General features: G+C 43.3%; 1 protein-coding gene across 2 annotated transcripts in view; it reads right to left on the minus strand.

Moving 5' to 3' along the window:
- Nucleotides 1-3,639: 3,639 nt before the first annotated feature.
- The window catches only part of Kdm1a (lysine demethylase 1A), a 54,343-nt gene continuing 37,355 nt past the window's right edge, over nt 3,640-20,627 (minus strand). For both annotated transcript variants that reach the window (XM_051172009.1, XM_051172008.1), the window contains 11 exons: nt 14,226-14,368; nt 13,566-13,656; nt 12,408-12,542; nt 11,698-11,771; nt 10,557-10,668; nt 8,423-8,555; nt 7,496-7,683; nt 7,015-7,129; nt 5,661-5,788; nt 4,911-5,057; nt 3,640-3,979 (listed from right to left, as the gene is read on the minus strand). In XM_051172009.1, coding sequence (XP_051027966.1) covers nt 3,794-3,979; nt 4,911-5,057; nt 5,661-5,788; nt 7,015-7,129; nt 7,496-7,683; nt 8,423-8,555; nt 10,557-10,668; nt 11,698-11,771; nt 12,408-12,542; nt 13,566-13,656; nt 14,226-14,368 — 1,452 coding nt within the window. In that variant the 3' untranslated portion in view covers nt 3,640-3,793. The remainder of the gene's footprint in view (nt 3,980-4,910; nt 5,058-5,660; nt 5,789-7,014; nt 7,130-7,495; nt 7,684-8,422; nt 8,556-10,556; nt 10,669-11,697; nt 11,772-12,407; nt 12,543-13,565; nt 13,657-14,225; nt 14,369-20,627) is intronic.

Here is a 20,627-nt window from a genome sequence, read left to right on the forward strand (position 1 = left end):
TCTGTTTAATTCCTGTTCCTGTGCCTCTCTTGAGAATTTCCTGGTGACAGGAAGACTCAGGACATCCTCAGGAGGACTGAGTAGTCTCCCTCCACCCTTACTCAGCACACACACTGGCACTCATCTGCTCTTGTCTGCATCAGACTCAACCATCCTGCCAGGGTTTGGGGAGATCTACCATGTTTTGTATGTTTGTCTCCCCCCCACCCCCAACCCAGGGACAGGAACAACTAGCTAGCACTTCTGTTTCAATGGAGTTTTTCTAACCTGAGGGCATTGCCATGTGTCTTGCCTCCATATCCCAACTTGATGTACAACTAGGATTAAGTGTTTTTCAAGATCTGTTCTTGCTGCTGCTTTGGGGTCACTGGCCAGAAATTCATTCAAGGCTGCAACATCTCACTTGTAGTGGCGCCCCCCCCCCCCCCCCCCGCGCGTACCAGTTGGCAGCCCTGAGAGTTCACAGGAAACAGACCTCTGGGGGGTCCACTGAAGAGTATAGGAAGTAAAGTCTCTGGCTCTTCTCTGCTGACAGAAACTGGAGGTGGGGGTGAGGGGGCACCAAGCCCTGCTTCAAAAGATTTTGCCAATAATTTTTGTCTTTGGGTGTTGAGCCCTGGATTCTGGTGCTGTAGCTCCTGGTGCCAAAGTCTGGATCTTTCCACAGTTTTAGCAGCACCAACACCTGCTGCTATCAGAAATGTTCTGTGGAAAAGGGACAGCTGTGGGCTGCCATTTTGAAAAATCTGAGTGCAATAGCATTTGATTGTAACAATTGTTTCAGGATATTTTGTTTCTTTAATCTGCACACTTTGTAGAACCGCTATAAAGTAGATTTTATTTTTCAATGTCTTCAGCATTGCAGACGTTTATACTAAGCAAATGACATATGGATGGCTAGGCTGGCTCTGATTCCGAGGTTGGAAGGCACATTACTTCTAAAAATACCAAGACATAATCCTTGGGCTTAAGCCAGATGCTGGAGGAACCTCCAAATAGAAGGGAGAGTGGTGGTCAAACCGTTGTCTAATCAAGCCAAATAGTCCCTTAGTCCCCACCAATAGACCCACTTTTTGTGACAAGTGCTTCTCTTCTACAGTCTGGGTAGATGGCTAAATTGAACCAGCAGGTATTTGTCTGTGAGAGTTCTGAGTAGAGCTGGTCCTAGAACTGCTTGGCTGGAGGATGAAGAGCTGGCTAAATGCCAGGAGCTGGTGTCTTCCACCAGCCACTGTTAACAGCCACTCTGGTACTGAAACAATCGGAAAGGGCTGCAGGGTAGCAGGTAAGAAAAGCTGTACCAGTCCAGCTGTGTTTGTGCGGCAGTGAAACAGTTCATAGTATGATTTAAAGGCTATTTGTGTGGGGCCAAGGCCACAGGCAGGCAAGCTTTGCACACCAGTCATTCCTCTCATGTGGCAGGGGCCGGTGCCTAGATTAATAGTGGACTTCTTGTCCTGGGCAGTGTTAGTTTAGATTTAATGGGTCAGTAAAGGAACAGGGAGGCAGAGGCAGGCCCCTGGCTGCCTCTGTTGGCTTTGGTTTCTTCTCTGACAAAGACTGCTTTGTAAGAGCTGCTTTTTAGGGATTACCTTTTACACCCTGAGTGGGGAACAGGGTTCTCCTCAACCACCTCAACCAAGGTCTTAGGAAAGAGGTCCTATTTTCCTGCTGCTTCACAGCTCAGAACATGTATTGAATGGAATGTATTTTTAAGAGAATAAAGTCTATTTTTTTGTATTTTAAAGATTGAGAGGGCTAGGAAGATAGATAGCCCTTAAGTAAACTTACGCATGGTCGGTCCTTTGCTGGGGCCTCAGCTCTGTTGGTCCACACTACTTGCCCAGGCAGGTGGCTCTGGCTTCACCTCTGCCCCTTGGAGTCTAGGTGCAGCAGCTTCTACATTCCTGCTCCAAGCACGGGACCAGAGAGGCCAGAACCTGCCTATGGAAAGCAGGGCACAGCCGCAGGCAGTGGCTCAGGGCTCCTTGGGTGCATGTGTACAGGTGAAGCTGCCTGTCTGCATGTTTCCTGTGGCTGTAATGCTCTCTGCAGCTCTGCAGCACTATTGTAACCAATAAAGCTCCCTTATTTCCATATACTTCTATGAGTCAGTGATGCATATTTTGTCAGTATCAAATCATTTCTGGAAACAACTGTTGTCTCTGAATTGGTGCTGCTGGTATGGAGTTTCACAAATTTAGGTTAAAACAGAGAGTTAAATTAGCAGTTTTAGCCAGGCGTGGTGGCACACACCTTTAATCCCAGCACTCGGGAGGCTGGCAGATCACTGTGAGTTCAAGGACAGCCTGGTCTACAAAGAGAGGCTGGGGCTACACAGAGAAACCGTCTCTCAAAAAAACCAAACAAAAACCCACAAAAAACTAGCAGCTTTGTTCTATTTTCATTTTAAGCTTGTCTGTCGTAAAAGATAATTTCTCTCAAATTACATGCCTTTTAATCCCAAATGGAAGATTTTCTGTGAGTTTCAGAACAGCCAGGGCTACACACACACTTGAGGCCCTGTCTTAAAAGCAGCAGCCACTGACTGTACCAGACACCCATGTGAACTCCCCTCAGTTGGTGTGTGTGTGTAAGTGTAATCACCTTTCTGTCATTAACACCATTTTCCAAAGACTCTTGTTAGTCAGTGAGACTAGGGGGAAAGCCCCACTCCATTTTCATCATCTAGCCAAACCCCAGTATAAAGTTCCTGATAGCTAGGTAGTAGTGCAAGTCTAAAATCCTAGTACACTGGAAGCTGAGGCAAAACGATCTTGAGCTCAAGGCCATTCTGGATATCTACAAAAATGCCTCATAAAGCAGTGGGGAACCTCAGAGATACTATATAGGATTTTTTGGGGTGCGGAGATTAGATTTGGGCTCCAGGCACAATTACAGTAGCCTTGTAGAAGAGACAGGTCAACTACCAGGTGGTGTATGCCAACACAGATGAAACCTGCAAAGTACGAAGAAACATTCCCTTGTAACCTCCCATTTGGTATGTGGCTGGAAAGATGGTTTCATGGTTAAGAGCACTTGCAGCTCTTGGAGAAGACCCAGGTTTGGTCTCTTAGCACCAAATGGAGGCTCACAGTGTGTGGTACACATACGTACAGGAAGACAAACACCAATAGTAAAGTTAAAAAAAAAAGAGCTAGCAGCAGCATAACTCAGTAGGAGAGCCTGGGACCTGATCAAGTCCTTTACATGACTTCCGCCTTGCACAGATGTGGAGAAACTATATATGCTATTGTCAAAGGTAGATTTCCATTCCCAAAGGAGCAACACTTATATATTATATATATAAAAAATCCTTAAAGATCAAACTAATTTTATATGAGGTTAGAGAGAAAAGGCCAAGTAGTTAAAGACATATACTATTCTTGCAGAGGACTTGAGTTTGCTTCATGACCAGCTCTAGGAGATCCAATGCCTCTGGTGTCCATGGGCACCCAGGTAAGTGCACATACCTACGCAGACACACAAACACACATAATTAAAAATAAATCTTCATAAAAATTATTTTAAAGTTTTATTCTCAAAATATATTAAAAACAAAACAAAAACAAAAACAAACACCAACAGACTAAGAGGTTATCTCACAGCACTTGCTTGTCTCAGTTTTTACAGAGTAAGTTCCTCTCTGTGCTGTCAGTCAAAGGAGCCAGCCTCTGTTGTCAAACTAAGCCCCAGCAGCCGGTGACAGTGCTCAGTAGGATCTAGTATTGCTAGAAGAGCTTGCTCACGTGACAGATGACATGTCCATTGGGCTTCTTCAGAACCATCTGTCTCATATGCTTGGGGACTGCTGTGCAGGAACACCTGGTGTGGCCTGGCGAGGCAAAGTATACATGGCCCCCAAAAACTGGTCTGCAATCCTTCCTGCTTCCCGAAGCCCACTCAGCAGAGCACCATGGACTGTAGCTGGGTAGTTCCGTATCGTGTGTTCTCCAGCAAAGAAGAGTCGTGGGATTGGCTATTTTGGGGGTGAGGTGGAAAGAAAAATCAACAAGTTGCAAACACAACTTCATTGTGTTTGAACTGCCAAATTCCTGTTGACTTTTAAAGGCTGGTCTGCTTCCACCTCTAGTTTATCAGTTTACCAAAGTCTCTTCATCAGTTTATTAATACTCAAAATTCTAGTTTTATTTCACGTAGTACCTATTGGCTAAGATTGACAGGGCATCCTAAACTCTGAGCCTTTTTAGGCAGGAATGTGTTTGACTTCCTGGTTCAGAGGAGACACCAAGGCTTTGGGATTGTGATACTGAAGAATACTCTAGAACAGGTCTAGCACAATCTACATAAAGAACAACTCCTGAGCAGGCCCTACAAAGCCCTAGTGACTCAAGACCCCTGCAACCCTACAAGCTGGCCAAAATTAGGTACAATTAAAAGTTTTTTATGTGCCTTTGGGAGTAGAAGAGGGTGTCAGATCCCCTGAAGCTTGCTGGATTATAGGTGCTGGGGACTGAACTCAGCCACTTTTTCTTTTTTTTTAATATTTAATTTTAATGTGCCTTAGTATGAATGTGTCAGAACTTGGAGTTATAGACAGTTGTGAGCTGCCATGTGGGTGCTGGGAATTGAACCCAGGTCCTTTGGAACAGCAGGCAGTGCTCTTAACCACTGAGCCATCTCTCTAGCCCCATAGCAGCCACTCTTAAATAACTTTTTAAAGGGGTAAAAATGGAGCAAGAAGAAAAATTGCTGACTCATACATTCTCTAGACATTTCTAATCCAGGCTGGGTACATTTACAAAACCCAACTATGAGAAATAGTACTTTACTCTGAAAGTATCTAAGGATGGGATGACTGAAGTCTGAAATAGCCAGCAGTGTCATCTCTACCCTGAGCTTCTGGTCTTTCACCAAACAGGCTCAGATACAGATTTCTGGTTTCTCACCTGTGGGGCACCTGGAATTGAGGGGCCAGGAGTGATTGGCTGAGCCATTAAATCATAGTCATTCCCAGAAGATCCTGCAGCCACATAGGAATAGGAGCCCCGGGCCCACGGATCAGCACGCCAGCGAGACACCACAGTTTCCTTGGGCTACATACGGGAAAAACCATGAGTGAGTCATTACTGATACCTGGACAAATCACCTCTAAGTAGGTAGGACCCATTTAAGAGGCATGCAAAGGGAAGAGGATCTGACAGGCACCATCTGACCTTTAACTCTTCCTCCTCGCCCCAACCCCTCCCCCCCTTTTTTTTCAAGATAGGGAGGGTTTCTCTGTGTAACAACTCTGGCTGTCTTAGAACTCACTCTGTAGACCGGGCTGGCCTCAAACTCAGAGATCCTCCTGCCTCCCCAAATGATGGGATTTAAGACATGCGCCCCCGTACCCTTCTTTCTTAAGTCTTATAAAAGGCTAAAAGTATTGCAATTGGCCTGGAAAATAAGCTACAAAGTGTATTCACTGAATTAAGTTACTTGTGACATGATCTCACATACAAAAGGAACACAGCTAGCAGCTGCAATTCTCACTATGAGTCTTCTGAATGCTTTAGTTTCACACATTAAAATCCTTGTCAACTCAGCACATATCTCCATGGAATGTCCTGATAAAGAAATTAAGGTGCAAACTGCAACTAAGCCAAACCCTAGTTCAGTTGTAAGCTGTGCCCCTGCTTATCCACTCACTCACATACCTGTGGTACTGCACTGCTACCAAAAATCCCTTTGAGAATGGCCAGGCACCGGCCAACAATTACATCGTCACTAATGTTCTCCATGATGCCAGCAGCTTCTCCTGCCACCAGGGCCAATAGTATTGGAGCTGGGGAAACACAAGGACAAAGACAATTCCAGAGTTTTCCTATACTTTTCTTGAAAGTATTAAGAGAACAAAGTCAAGGAGCCATGTACCACACAAAGCTGGAAAGAAGCTATTGTTTGAATTTTCCCTAGAAATTGACCAAATGGGCACTTCACTGCTTTTGATTTCCAGAATGTTTCTGTATTTAGGTATAGAATTTTTTGTCCTGACCGCTTCAGGTGGTTGCACGGCAATATGGCAAACATATCTTACCTAACTCATACCTATTACTACCTTCATCCATTTGAAGCTTGCATGAGCCCCAGAATAATGACCTACTATAAAGCTATGACAATACAGGACATAGTAAAGAGAATACATGGATTTAATCAGATTCTAGGCAACAGGAATGTGTGCCCTAAATATACATGCATTCAGGCCAAGCTGTGAAGGCTGAGCAAAGTGAACAAGACAGTGAAAACAATACACACAGAAGCTCTGAACAACAAAGTAACCTTATCGATCCCAGGGTTTGAAAACAGTTGAAGTTCCCAGAACTGTGAGTGGGATAGACAGGGAAGAACAAAATCGGCTACATGAGGCCTCAGCAAAGCCTTGGTGAGAAATCAGTTTTTCCCTTTAGCCATACAAAGCTGTCACCAAACACAAAGCAATCAACAGGAGCTACTGTTACAGGAGGTGACAGTGGCCTGGACAAGACCACATGGTGGGTAAGGAAGGCTGTGGGAGATAACATGAGGCTGCACTGAGAGGACCAGATGGCCTTGATGGAAACAGGGAAAAAGCATGGTGCCCCCTTGGTGTATGAAGGCCTCTTCACCAGGGATGGAGTGACAATGGGTCAGAAACATGCCTGTGCTGCTAAGCAGTGATCTACAACTGCTGCACAGGAAACACCTGTTCTTCACTCTTCTTGGAAGAGGGAATTAAATATGCTTACTTAGCTCTCTAGTTAATCTAGTTAATTATAAAGTAATAGGATGGGCAATAGGAACAAAAATATTTTAGGGAAGTGATCTAAGGTTGAAGGCAAGCTGGATTTAACAATCTCAGAATGAGGGATACTGTTTCTTGATTTTTACATGCTTTCTTCAAAACACTCTGAAGGGATTTTTTAGGATTGGCCTATTAAGAGAAAAAAGTAAGGCATATATATGAGAAAACTCCCAATATTCCTAATTCTGTATGTTTCTGTAAGAGTGTGAAAAAATTAAAACAGCAGTTACCTTTATATAGGTTCCAGAAGAGGAAGAGCTCGCCCCTGCTAGCAGTTGTACTACCAACGTGCCCGAACAAATTGACGCTTGGATCCCAGAACACCCGGTCAAAACACAACACCACCTACCACAGGAAGGGAGCATATGAGCTGGCCTCAGAGAGACTGCTTTCTGTAGGCATTGCTTTGCCTTTTCAGGTCACACTTCTTAGACTTATTAACCACTCCTAATCTACTTTCAATGTAAAAAGAATCCTATTTTGTTATTTATGATGCAATTTATGACCTTTAGTAGGCTTGGGAGTTACAAAAAGATTGTGTGCTTGAATATTATATAACAGAAATACAACCAGGCACTGAGTTATGAACTGCCAGGCCTTAAGCTTGGAATCAGACAGTTGAGGGCACAGGCAAACATGCAGACCCGTTGCTCACTGAGCTGACTGGAACCCGAACATTAGACTAGTGAAAGGAGGGAGACAAGCACATACCTTGTTAAGGTTGCCAAATCCCATCCTTTGCACTGCAGATGTTTTCCACTCAGGAAGAGGTGGCACAAACTGAACAGCTGGTGGCTGCTGCTTCAACACTCCCAGGGGAAGGGTACAGAGAACTGCGTCACACTTATAAATAAAGGTTTGACTCGTGGAGCGTGTGTTCACAGCAATCACTTCACATCCTAGAGAAAGTGGTAAAACTTTATTGGTGATGAGGACGGTATCGATGAGGGAACTGAACATGGTGGCCAACAGGATGGGCATGCTATTTCCTTCATTTTTTCAGACAAGAAAGCAGAAGAGGTTAGCCTACAGTTGCCAGGATTTAAACACTCACATCAATAAAGGAACCCCTGACTGCCCAGTACACTAGGGATAAAGTGGCCTAAAGTAGTTACCTGTTCACTAGGGATGACAACTTGAAGCCTGTGGTACAAAGCCTCAAACTGTGGAGATATGTTGTGATGCTTAGCTGATCTCTAAGTTGATATTGGAATTATGTCACTATTATTTTACCTAATGTGTTTTTTAAAAAATAGTAATGCAGATTTATTAACAATGAGAGTAAAAACATAGAAAATACTTTATAAAAGAAAGCGCCACCAAGCAGTTGATGAGCCCTAGGATGCTTTTATATGAATGCTCATACAACTATATTTATGCATTTTTTGATCAATTCATTATAAGCATAATTATGAATTCTTTGAGAATATGGCACATCTTAACTACAACTAACCTATGCCCAGCTTTTGTAGACAGGAAGATGGTGCTGCAGTTTCTGTCACCTTGCCATCTGCTTGCAAAAGGCATCTTCAAAGTTTACACTCATGAACCACACAATCAAGTTACCAAAAAGAAGTTGTAAAAAACTAGTTCTGTCTCAGGAAGGTGCTCTATATTCTTATAGAACAAGCAACATACCTGAGGCTGTATAGCGAACCTGTCGTACTGCTGTGTTTAGTTTAATATCCAGGCCTTCAGCTAAAGCCACAGGGACACATGAGTAGCCATTCCTTACTGTCAGGTGGCTGCCAGTGAACTCAAAGTCGTCATCCTAACAAGGAAAGAAAAGGGGTGGGGGAATCGCCATACTTTTAAAATATAATTTACACCATGCCACTTGCACTGAATTCTACATGACAGTCTTGAAGAGCACAACCTTGCAGACTAGTCAATTTTTAAAAAAAATTTATGTGTATGGGTGCTTACCTACATGTGTCTTATGTACCATAAACACGCAGTGTTTGTAGAAGCCAGAAGAAGGTGTTGGATACTCTGGGACCAGAGTGACAGACAACAGCCATGTTGGTGCTGGCAATCAAACCCAGGTCCTCTGTAAGAGCAGCCAGTGCTCTTAACTGCTGAGCCACCTCTCCAGCCCCAAACAGTATTTTAAGACCACAATTAAACACTCACTATTCGAGTTTAACAGCCTAAGGAAAATATACTGACTGATCTGTCCCTTATCCCCATGAGGAAGTTTCTTTTGTGTCTGGACAGCAGTTGGCACAGTCCTATACCACCAAGTTCAGACCATCCATCCACAAGGGGTGGGATGGAGATCAGGCGCTAAGAAAGCACAGAAGCTGATCCATTTACTTCCTTAACAGCATTATAGATGTGCAAGATATCAGATTCACTGCCACAATTACATTTTCTTAAGAACAAAATCCATCTTTAGTCCTTAAAACAATTTTAAACCAGTTGGTCAAATTAGGCAAAGGCAGCCCAGAGGCATAAAGAAGCCCCAGACATCCAGAGTATCAAGCCAAGGTCTAACCGAAACTCAGGTAAAAAGGATCATTTTTCAGAATGAAAGTACAGATGGAGCTAGAGGGTGCATGTGTACATGAGGCCCTAGGGTCAAGCCAAAGGCTATAAAAAGTACTGTAAAATAAGTATCTGAGATATAAACTCTTATAACTTAAAAAGAAGAACAACCAGATTCTTAAAGGGCCGGAATGTCTGAAGGCATTTCACTGAAACACGCCATAGAGCGGCTGATGAACACATGAAGACCCCGTCCTCACAGTCACCCTCCAGGTCTGCACTGAGCACCTCTGAGGGGGTGAAGCACATGGGCTGCCACAGACTTAGGAGGGGAGGGCAATCTGGTGTGTAGTTTGGAAGCTTATTACATGGTTAAAATAGGGCTAGGGGTCTAAGTATAGCTCGGTGGCAAAACAATTACTTGATAGGTACAAGGCCCTGAATTTGATCCCAGTTATCACTAAAAATCAACTAAGCAGTAACTTTCTATAAGATCTTAGCAATTCCGCTCCTACATTTTTGGGGGTCTGGGTAGGGTCTCACTGTGTACCTCTGGCTGTTCTCTCACTATGTTCACAGCTGGCCTTAAAGCCTGCTTCTGCCTCAAGTGCTGGGATTAAAGGCACGATCAACCATGCCTAGCTCCACTCTTACATTTTTTTCTTATAAAAATATCAATATTCAGAGACCCTTCACTAATAGTACCCCACACACACACCAGTCAGTGTACCAGTGGCATATTCTATGCTTATCTCTACAATGGAGCTGTAATAACAAAGGGATACATTATAAATTACCTCATGGTAAGTGAAGTCACTGACAAAGGCAATTTGCAATGAAACTATAGGACAAGCTGAAGCAGGACTGGGAGGAGGGATTAACGGTAAAAGGGCAGGAGAAATCCTTTCAGGATGGAAATATTTTGTATCTTTTGGTTTTTAGAGACAAAGCCCTCACTATGTAGGCCATGCTGACCACAAACTTAATTTTTCTGTCCTAGCCTCCAAAGCACTAGGATGGCAGGAGTGAATCACAACATAAGGATAAAATGGTCTATATCCTAACTGGGTGGTAGCTCATGATGAAGCAAGCTTGGCAAATTATCAAGCCCCTTGCTTTAAAATGTATAGACTTCACTGTAAGTAGACGCTGTCTCCTCCTGAAGCTATGAGAACAGAGACAGACAGACAGACAGACAGACAGACAGACAGACAGACAGACAGAGCGAGGGGCCTTTAATAGTCCTTAAATATGTGCAATTTAATAAATGATGAAGAAAGCTTACCTGATCCCAATGTTTAAGAGAGAGTGTAGAGAGAGGTGTGGCGTTGGCAAACTCAAGATTCGCAAAATGCCAGTCGAGTATTTGTCTGTCTCTTGATGAGAGATAAACATCACTAAAAAAACGGGGAGCACAGGGTTAACAAGGACATCACTGCTAGTGAGTCAATGTGGGTAGTCTCAGCCAATCTGGACTCTAAGGTGGAACTGTGCCTGTGCCTTATATCTAGGTCATGGAATAGGCTTTCACCTGTGTCATTAACTGCTCTATCCCTGATGTTTCAAGATCAGTGTCAAGCTCAGCTCAGCAAATTATGGTGGGGTCACCTTTTTCTGGAAAAAAGTCCTCCTCATACTAAGTCTTTGTACATCATGAAAGTGTGCACTTTGTCTCAAATCCTAAGAACAGGCTTTACTGCACAGATGGGTAGCATCTCTGCCCACAAGAAGTAGGGCAGGTGCATGTGGAGCATCTTACTAGCATGTAGTCACAGCATGAACCCAGTGAAAATAAAAACAGTCCTAGTGGTGGAGCACACCTTTAACCCCAGCACTCAGGAGGAGAGGCAGGCAGATCACTGTGAGTTCGAAGCCAGCCTGGTCTACAAAGCAAGTCTAGGACGGTCAAGGCTACACAGAGAAACCCTGTCTCAAAACAACCGAAAAGCAGACAAACAAAAAAAGATACAGTCCTAGTCCCCCAAATATTTCAAATGTAAGTCAACAGTACTTTTTCTTTTAAACCACGCTCAAAGACAATTTCCATCTAGGACAGCTGCATCTCAAAAGCAGGTTTTGTGGAGAAGGGCTAACTCTAGATACCAAAAACATCCTCATACACTAAAATGTTAGAGTAGGGGACTGCAAGCCTGACATCAGCCCCATTTCACACATACCTTCCATTCATCACAGAATTTAATATACAAATAAAGGCTCATTGTTTTATTATCTTCCAAACTGAGTACAAAGAGAGCAAAACTCTCTTTTTTGGGGGGGTGGGGTAGGGGGATTGGATTCGATTTGTAGACCAGGCTGGCCTTGAACTCACAGAGACCCACCTGCCTCTGCCTCCCAAGTGCTGGGATTACAGGCGTGAACCATCACGCCCCACCTGTCATTCTTAGTGTCTGGATTTCTTTCCTTACCTTGGGGGATTAGCCTCCAATTCTTGAAGTTTTTCTTCTAGCTTTCCTTGTGTTTCAGCTAATTCGTCATATTCCTGACAGAAATTTTAAAAGCAAATGAATGTGATTGATCAGATATTTACCTAATTTACATGTAACACATTTCCTGCTCAGGTCATGTGTACACAGCGTGATTCAATTTACGTGGATATCAGACCTCAGGGATGTTTTTAATCTTGGAAACAAGCTGTGAATCTGGGATAAGATGGGGCAGGAAGGAAAGTGCTAAATGCACTAGCAGTGTGCTCCAAGCAAGGATGTGAAAACACAGCACCTACCATGCTTTCAGTACCCCTCATGGCTTGGCATGGGATTCCTTGGAAACACAGTTCACTTAAACTTCTCAAGGACTCTCCAAGCTCTGTGTTACTAATACCATACTGCAGATGACGTGACTAAGGAGGTCAAGGTTTAGGGGGATACCATGTGAGAGATTTAAACTTCATGGTCTGACTTCAAACTCTACTCTCAGCTGTCAGGAAACACCAATTTTTTTTTTTTTTTTTAAAGGAAACACCAATCTTACACAATACTGAGCCATTAAGTCTCCATGGCTCTTAAGGTACCCAGCCCTTTTCTGCATAGTACAGACACTTGCCATTGGCTAAGGGCTCTTTCATGTTCTAGGTTTCCCACCTCTACGTTACTTTTCAGGACAGGAAGGCACTGACCTTGCAGAGGGCAGTCAGGTCCCTGTGCTTGCTTTTCACTAGGAACTCGGCTGTGATATCTCTGGGAGGCTTCACTTCCGATGCTTCTTTGTATTGTTGATGGAGTTCTTTAATTTTCTCCTTCAAATTTACCATCTAAGAGGGAAAAGTAAAAACTTTTCATACTAGAGAGTAATGTTAATTCATTCCCAAATAACACATACCCTTAGCACTGGCTCTCCCTGTACACTGTTGTGAAAGATCCTTGGAATTTCTCAATACCTGCTCTGTATCAAGCCATTTGGGAATAGACAGTTTAACAGAGGTTTCTACAACACCATCAGATGACTAAAATGGATGCTTGTCTTCCACAACAAGGGAGAGGGAAAGGAATACTCCACTTAAGAAACAAACATACAAAACAATCTACCATCAATTTAAGTTTATTTTGGGAAAATGGTTATCATTATTTTGCTTTTTGAGACACGGTCTCACTATGTAGCACAGGTCTTAAACTCACAACCCCTCTTGCCTTAGCTTCCTGGGTACTGAAATCACACAGGTTCACCATGCCCAGCTTTGTTCCTTTTTAAAAACATGTAAAAGGTCAAATCATCTTACAAAGAACCTTATGTGATCATTCCTACTGTTAAGTTTTTTCAGGTACCATCAAGGTGTTAGAACCTGGTCCACAGATGTCCGCCAAATGGCAGTTCTCCAACCACTCTTCAATTCTTGCCACAGTTGCGGGGAGGAGAGGAGATGGCATGCACACGTGGCAGCAAGTGGCTGGAGCTTAGTGTGACAGGAAGCCTAGAAGATTGAGGCCCCTGCTCCTTTGCAATTGGTAGTGCAAAAAGAAATACACAACTATATCTGAATCATCTGGAACTTGATGGTGACAAAGTCCTCAATTGGGAATGAAGGTAGAAACACTGGCATGTAGAGAGAAATAATTATAACCATGAATGCGCTGACCTGGTCTTCCTTCATCAATGGGTACTTGGCCCTCAGTAGTAGAGGCGCTGTATCAACCAACAGTATTTTAAGGAACAGAGGACCCAGCCGGGCAACTCCTCTCCATGGTGGTGAACTTCAACAAGGCCTCTAACATTTCTAAGTTAAAGGAATCTCGTTTTACGTTTTTGGGCTATGGAAACAGTGAATGCAGAACTCTACCTTATTAAGAAGCTCTTTCAACTCCTCCTGAGTTTTCACTATCTTCTTCCAATGTTCAATCTGCTCATCTTTGACGTGCTTTTCTTGTAGCCTGTAAGAGACAACACATGTGGCCCACCCGCAGAGCCAGCTCTACAGCACAAAATGGGCACCCAGCCAAACATCTAAGGGCCAAAGCCCACTGAATGTCTAATACTCAGACAAGAAAGGTAGCTGGTTGCTATTTATTACCTGGCCTATAGTGCATTAAAGTGGTGCAGTTTAGACCTAAAAATGGCCTTGGCATTCTATAAGTCTTTTAAATGTTTTACTTTGAGATTCGTTTTATGAATTATTTTTATTTTATGAGTGTTTACCTGTCTGTGCACCAGGTGCATATAGTTTCTTCAGAGGCCAGAGGCAAGGGAGTGTCAGATCCTCTGGCACTACAGTGACAGACTGTTATGAGCTATATCATGTGGGTACCAGGAACTGAACCCAGGTCCTTTGAAAGAACAGCTAGTGCTCTTAACCACTGAGCTATCCCTTCAGCCCTGACTTTGGAATTTAAAATTTCACATGAAAATATGTAAGTCAAAAAAGACTTATGAAAAATCTAAGACATAAATTGCAATCTGTAAATGGAATTCACTGTGTGAGAAACAGTTTTAAAGTACTTACTGAATGACAACCTCCAACGCCTGGCCAAGGGATACGGGTTTATTATTGAGGACGTTGAAATCTAGCTGATGACTAAGGTAAGAGGTGGCTTCTAGCAACCGGTTAAATTCTTGTTCTACCATTTCATCTTTCTCTTTTGGAACCTGCAAATATGAAGTATAGCAGAGTTGGTCCTTATAAGACTAAGCACAGTCATCCACGAACACACAAAAATGTTCTACAATTTAGAGGCCAAAATATGTATTTCAAAGGAAAACCTTTGAGGACAATGATTTGACTTTTTCTATGAAGTGGTTAAGTCCATTTAAATGAGATATGAAATGTTTCAGGCCTGAAATATTTCCCTCTCTCCCACTTGTTCCCTCAGAGCTGGGATTCAACCTATAGCCACAGCCACAAGACCTGCATTGGCACTAGCTGAAGTCACATGAAGCACAAGGTACACTGAGCTAAGCTGGGCTGACATGCAGAGGACACACTAGAAAAGTCCCAGAGAACAGAGACTATGATCACACACCCGAAGAACTTAAAAGAATAAGAGCAACATGAGAAAAGAAGAGGCTCAAGTTACTGCTCAAAGATGAAAGAATTTCAAAGGACAGTAGGAAATACAGAGTAAAATCCATGACATTGACAATAACACATTATCACCTTATTCTTTTACAGAGCAATAGCAGATTCTCAGCTCAAAGGCCAATGTCAAACTCTTAGACACTGAATAATCAGTTCGTAGAAGGTCTGGTGCTGCAGCAGAGGAAGGGAACACACTACACTGCAAAGCAGTCCTCTAGCTGTTCTTGGCTGTTCTATACAGTCTACTGACAGCATTAGTTCATTAATACCATTCTCTGTTACATCTTAGTTTTGCCCCAAAGTAAACTATCTGGAGTCCACTGCTGGATTCACGGCAACAGTGCGAGATAACAGAGCATGTCTAAGGTAAGCATCTTTTGCCAGGACTAGGCACTGAGATGGAACTTAAAATACGTACTTTACTTTGCAATCAACCTAAAATAGGCAACAAGAAAACACAGCACTAAAATAAGCTCTAGTAAATACCAAGCCTGTTTTTGGTAGGAAGTGACGACTGACAAGAGGCTACCTCTCACTGGACACACTTCAATTTTGCATTTGCAAGTAAACACAGGAGCAAAGCACTTGGCCACACCCCTCACAGTAACTCCATGAGATGAGCCACTGTGTGGCAAAGACAACCTGTCAAAAAAGGGTAACTTTTACTAAAAGAGAAGGGGAAGAGGGCAGAAGCAGCTCTGCTTTGGATCTGTGAACACAACAGACACAAGTGACAAAGGCATGCTTAAGCCTCAAGGAGAGAGGAGGCTCTTACAGAGAATTAGGTACTCCCAGCCTAAAGGAAACCTCAACTCCAATAATCTCATTTGTGTAGAAAAACAAGGTGGAGACCCAGGTTTCAGATGCATTACGGTGGTCTCAGGAGCACACTGAAAGAAGAGCTCTTGGTGATGGTCCTCCTGCTCTCGCTGCGCCTATTAGAGCTGCTCAGAGACACTCTTGTCATGAATTTTATTCTTGCTTTCAGCAGTTACTTTTCCTCAAAGATATGATGGCCATGAATAAAGTAATTCAAAATGAAACTCTACCAGGAACTTGCTATTTCCAGTACAAGCCTGCAAATGGTGCTAGAGAAGATGGGTCTACCTCTCTACAATAACCTCTCCTTTCCAAAGGGAGAGAATCCCATTTCAATATAAAATCTAAAAACGGATGTGCAACGTTAACTACAAGATGCTTTTCCTGAAGTGTTTCTATGCATGTTTCTAAAATGCCTCAGAAGAGGATGCCCTAGCAAAAGGGACTAGACCACATATGCCTTTACCACAGGGCAGAATGTGCTTAAACACGAGAACGCAAATGGGACAGATTAAAGCTCTTCCAGTGCCAACTGGAAGGCTTGCTTCAGACAAGCTTTAATCTTTGTGGTTTGGGTGACAGTCACATAAGGGAGTTCATACTGAGAAACACCCAGCACTCAGGTTCAGTAAGGTGGGTCTAGGGCGTGTGGTAGAGAAATATTTAAAGGGACACTGTCAAGGTTAGAGGGACCAAATTGACCTTTTGTTTCTTCCCTCTATTTTCTGAGCAGCCTGCTTGATTCATTACACTTCCCCCTTTCCCACCCAAACTCCCCACAAAAAAAAAAACAAAACTGATGTTTCACATGCGCTTTCAATGACAAAAACTCAAACAGCACCAGGCCAACACATAGGCTCAACTCTACAACAACAAACCAGTGTGAATGTGTGATGGAGAGGATCATTGAAAGGAAAAGATTTAAGTGTTAAACTTTTAATGGGTTACTGTAAACAGTGAAGAAAATGATTTGAAAAATTATGAAAAAAATACCTTGACAGTGTCCTTTTAACCAGTGCAGCAGAGGGAGAAATAAACTGTAAATAACAGCCCAACAGCCACGTCAAGTTTAGTTTTGTATGACAGCAGTAAAATCAAGGCTTTAAACACACAGCATGACAGAAGCATTCTGTTAAGCTTAGAAGCTGCAACCGCTGGAGAAATAAGGAACAGACTGTACAGAGACCAAAATGGGAAAGTCAAGGCACAGAAATGGCCAGGGGTAAGGGGGCAATTTTAAAAAGGCAGGCAGGGGTGGGGTGGGGGTGAAAAAGCAGTGAAGAACAAAAGCAAAACTCAATTAAAAAAATAGAAAAACACAGAACAGTAACAACAAAATCAAATAAAACTCAAACCAAAGGAGTACTACCACTTTTGACTGACACCAGATGACAAGACTGCGTGTCTGGTACCCACTTAGACCCAAGGCTCAGCTTTATGAGCTATGTGAGGCAGCCGGCAACCAGGCCCATCCATTTCTGCCCAGGTGAGGAATTACAGCGATGCTGATGTTGCTAGTGCAACCAGGAAGTGCTGAAGCAGGGCTGTTCTCCATTAACATTGAAATTGGAAATGAAAGGAGTATTTTGAAAATGGTAAATAGCATAGGCGTCCATTGACAAACCAATGCTAATTAGAGGAAACCCAAATGTGTTTTGAGTGCATTTAAATACTGAGTCCATTGCTAAAAGGCCAGTTATAAACGATCTGTTTTACATGTCCAACAACTGAAAGCACTCATAAATGACTACCCTGAGTACCTCCAAATGTTCCGGGTTCCAAATATTTTTGTTCCCTTTCGTTAAAATCTCTGGATTCTATTACTTCTATAAATAATTATGGAGATGTTTCTCCAAAGGAAAACTCAGGGTCTGCAGGATGGATCTCCGTGCTTCCTCTAACCACACATAACCTTAAACTTTCACTGTCAAGACAAACACTTAGGCGCAACAGCATAGCTGCCCACGTAGGACCCCAGAGAATAGTAAGGTATTGCTTTAGGGCCCATTGTCATTATGTTTTTAATAATTTAACATTAGGCATTGGGAAAATAAGATGCTTAAGTCTCTAAAGTACCCACCACATGAACTGAAGACCTGAGTTCAGATTGCCAGTATTCACATAAAAACACAATCCAGAGTAGGGTAGGCAGAGACAGGAGAATCCCTGGGGCTTGCTGGCAGCCAAATAGCTGATCAGTGAGCTCCAGGTTCCCTCAGAGATCCTGTCTCAAAAATAAGATGAGGAGTCAAAGAGGAAGACACCAACCTCTTATGTACACTCACACCCCCAAACACACGTGTACATACCTGCATAAATAAACACACACACAAAACAAATAGCAACACAATCACCACCTATTACATTTTTTTTCCCTATAGCAAAAAATGGCCAGTTATGGAGCTGTGTCTGTAAGGAAGCACCACCTGTGATATCTACAACCTTCTTCCCCTCCCTCCGCGGCGCCCCCCCCTTGTTTGTTTGTTTGTTTTTGTTTTTTCAAGACAGGGTTTCTCTGTGTAGCCCTAACCTTCCTGGAACTCACTTTAGAGACCAGGCTACCCTGAACTCACAAAGGTCCAGCTGTATCTGCCTACTAAATTCTGGGATTAAAGGCATGAGCCACGCCTGGTGATGCCCTGACTCTCGGTAACTGCTGGCCTTACATATCGTGGCAGAATTGTTCTCTATATACCAACAGCAGAACCATCACACTGCTTCCTTCCTCCATGGTACTAAGAACTGAACACAGACCACTGGGCTACACACACCCCTGAGTCTTTTAGACAGGGTTATGATCATCCTGCATCAGCTGCCTAAATAGCTGGAATTACAGGACTTGAACACTGTGCTAGGTAAATTTTGATTGAGGTTGTACACAAAGAGCGTATAATCTAAATTTTTAAACAACTAACAAATCTCAATGGCTGAGCAATGTCTACTCTAGGTGGGTCCTGCTGGCTCCAAGGGAAACCATTTTAGGTTTTTTTTTTTTTTTTTTTGTTTTTCGAGACAGGGTTTCTCTGTGTACCCTTGGCTGTCCTGGACTCACTTTGTAGACCAGGCTGGCTTCGAACTCACAGCGATCCGCCTGCCTCTGCCTCCCGAGTGCTGGGATTAAAGGCGTGCGCCACCACGCCCGGCTTGTTTTGTTTTTTTGAGACAGAGTCTCTCACTGGATGTTGTGGTGCATGTCTTTGATCTCAGCACTTGGGAGGCAGAGGCAGGCAGATCTCTCTGAGCTCAAGGCCAGCCTGGTCTACAAAACAAGTCCAGTACAGCCAAAGCTACACAGAGAAACCCTGTCTTGAAAAAACAAAAACAAACAAACAAACAAAAAGAAACAGAGTCTCTCTATTATGTAGCTCTAGCTATCCTGGAACTCGCTCTGTAGACCAGGCTGGCCTTGAACTCACAGACATCTACCTGCCTCTGTCTCCAAGTGCCACTGAGCACAGCCTAAGGGGAACCATTTTAAAGCTCTCTGAAAAGGAGATTCAGCCAATACAGTCACGCAGGCAGTCGTGACAGTGCACACTCACTCACCCTGCTCCACCTACCTTCCTGAGAAACCAGGCGGGTGTAACAGGACAAAATGGGAGTGTGAGTTAGAACACTAGGAACAGATTGCCTCTCAAGTACTAGCCACAGTGGCTCTAGGGAACTGCATGGGAGATACAGTTTCCATTTTGCAAAACCAAAAAATGAGAAACCACTGGCCCACTTAACTCTTCCTATTTCTAAAGCTACAGAGCATCATTTGTAGCTATAAGCATACGCAAACAAGGTTCTCTGTACCTGTCCTCTAATTGAAAAGCTAGTCTGCAGGTCAACAGTTTTGTATTCTCATTGAACTATGCCACTGGAGACAGAAAAACAGATATTATAACGTTGCTTCTTACACAAAATTATACAAAAGGCAAGAGGAACTCAAAGCTGCAAAGAATTCTTTCCAAAACTAACTTTCCTAAAGAACCATCACTTGGCTAAAGAACCAAACACAAATAAATGAACTTAGGGGGGAAAACACACCCTAGGCTTGAGAGATGGTTTAGCAGTTTAGAGCACTTGTTGCTTTTGCAGAGGACACAGATTCAATACCCAGCACCCACATTTTCACAACCATCTGTAATTCCAGAGCCAGAGGATCCAATGCCCTCTTCTGTCCTTCATGGGCAACAGGTACACAAGTTATGCACAGACATACATGTAGGCAAACACCCAAACACATAAAATAAATAAATCTAAAGAAAATAAATGGGAAAAAAGGGGAAGAATAACCATAACCTTGTTAAAATTATTGAATGTTCCCCCAAAGGGCTGGGCCTCAGGGAGCTTAAGTCAGAAGATAATGTACAACTTTCTACAGTATAGCTGGCAGCATATATCTATGTTCTTGTGCAAGCTGCTTATCTTATACCATACTGTAATAGGAAAGATCGGTGACCATGCTTAGGGAGAACTTGCTAGTGGGCATATTTTTTAAAATGTAACACCCCTGTGTTACACAGAAATACAATCACCAATAACAACAAACCCCACAAAAGGAGCAGCACTAACTAAGGACTAGGTTCAGTGACAGAGCAACTGCCTAGAAGCATCAAGGCCTGGATCCCATCCCCAACACAGGAACACAAACCAAGGTGTATTTTAGCAGCTCAGTTAAGCTGTTCGAGGTTGCACAGGCATGTTATCTCAGCACTTGGCAGGCTCAGGTAGGAGGCTCAAGAGCCAGCCACAAACAAAAAGCTTATCTAACAGTAAAGCACATCTCTGTGCTCTTTCCTGTGCCCTGTTTCCTGATCCAGCCAGGCTCTTTTCTGCTACTGACCTCAAACACCTATCTCGTCCTGTCGCAGCTCCTGCTCCCGCCCCTCCACAGCAAGGCCTTGCCCTACCCTGCAGCTTCTTTTCTTGCCTCACCAGGATGAGCCATCCTTCTCTGAGCCAGCTCTACCTACTCACCTTCCTCAGCCCCAATGTACATCCATTGGCTGATGTCCTACACTG

This window comes from Acomys russatus, chromosome 29 (genome assembly GCF_903995435.1).
Source record: "Acomys russatus chromosome 29, mAcoRus1.1, whole genome shotgun sequence".
In the NCBI taxonomy this organism is placed as follows: Eukaryota; Metazoa; Chordata; class Mammalia; order Rodentia; family Muridae; genus Acomys; species Acomys russatus.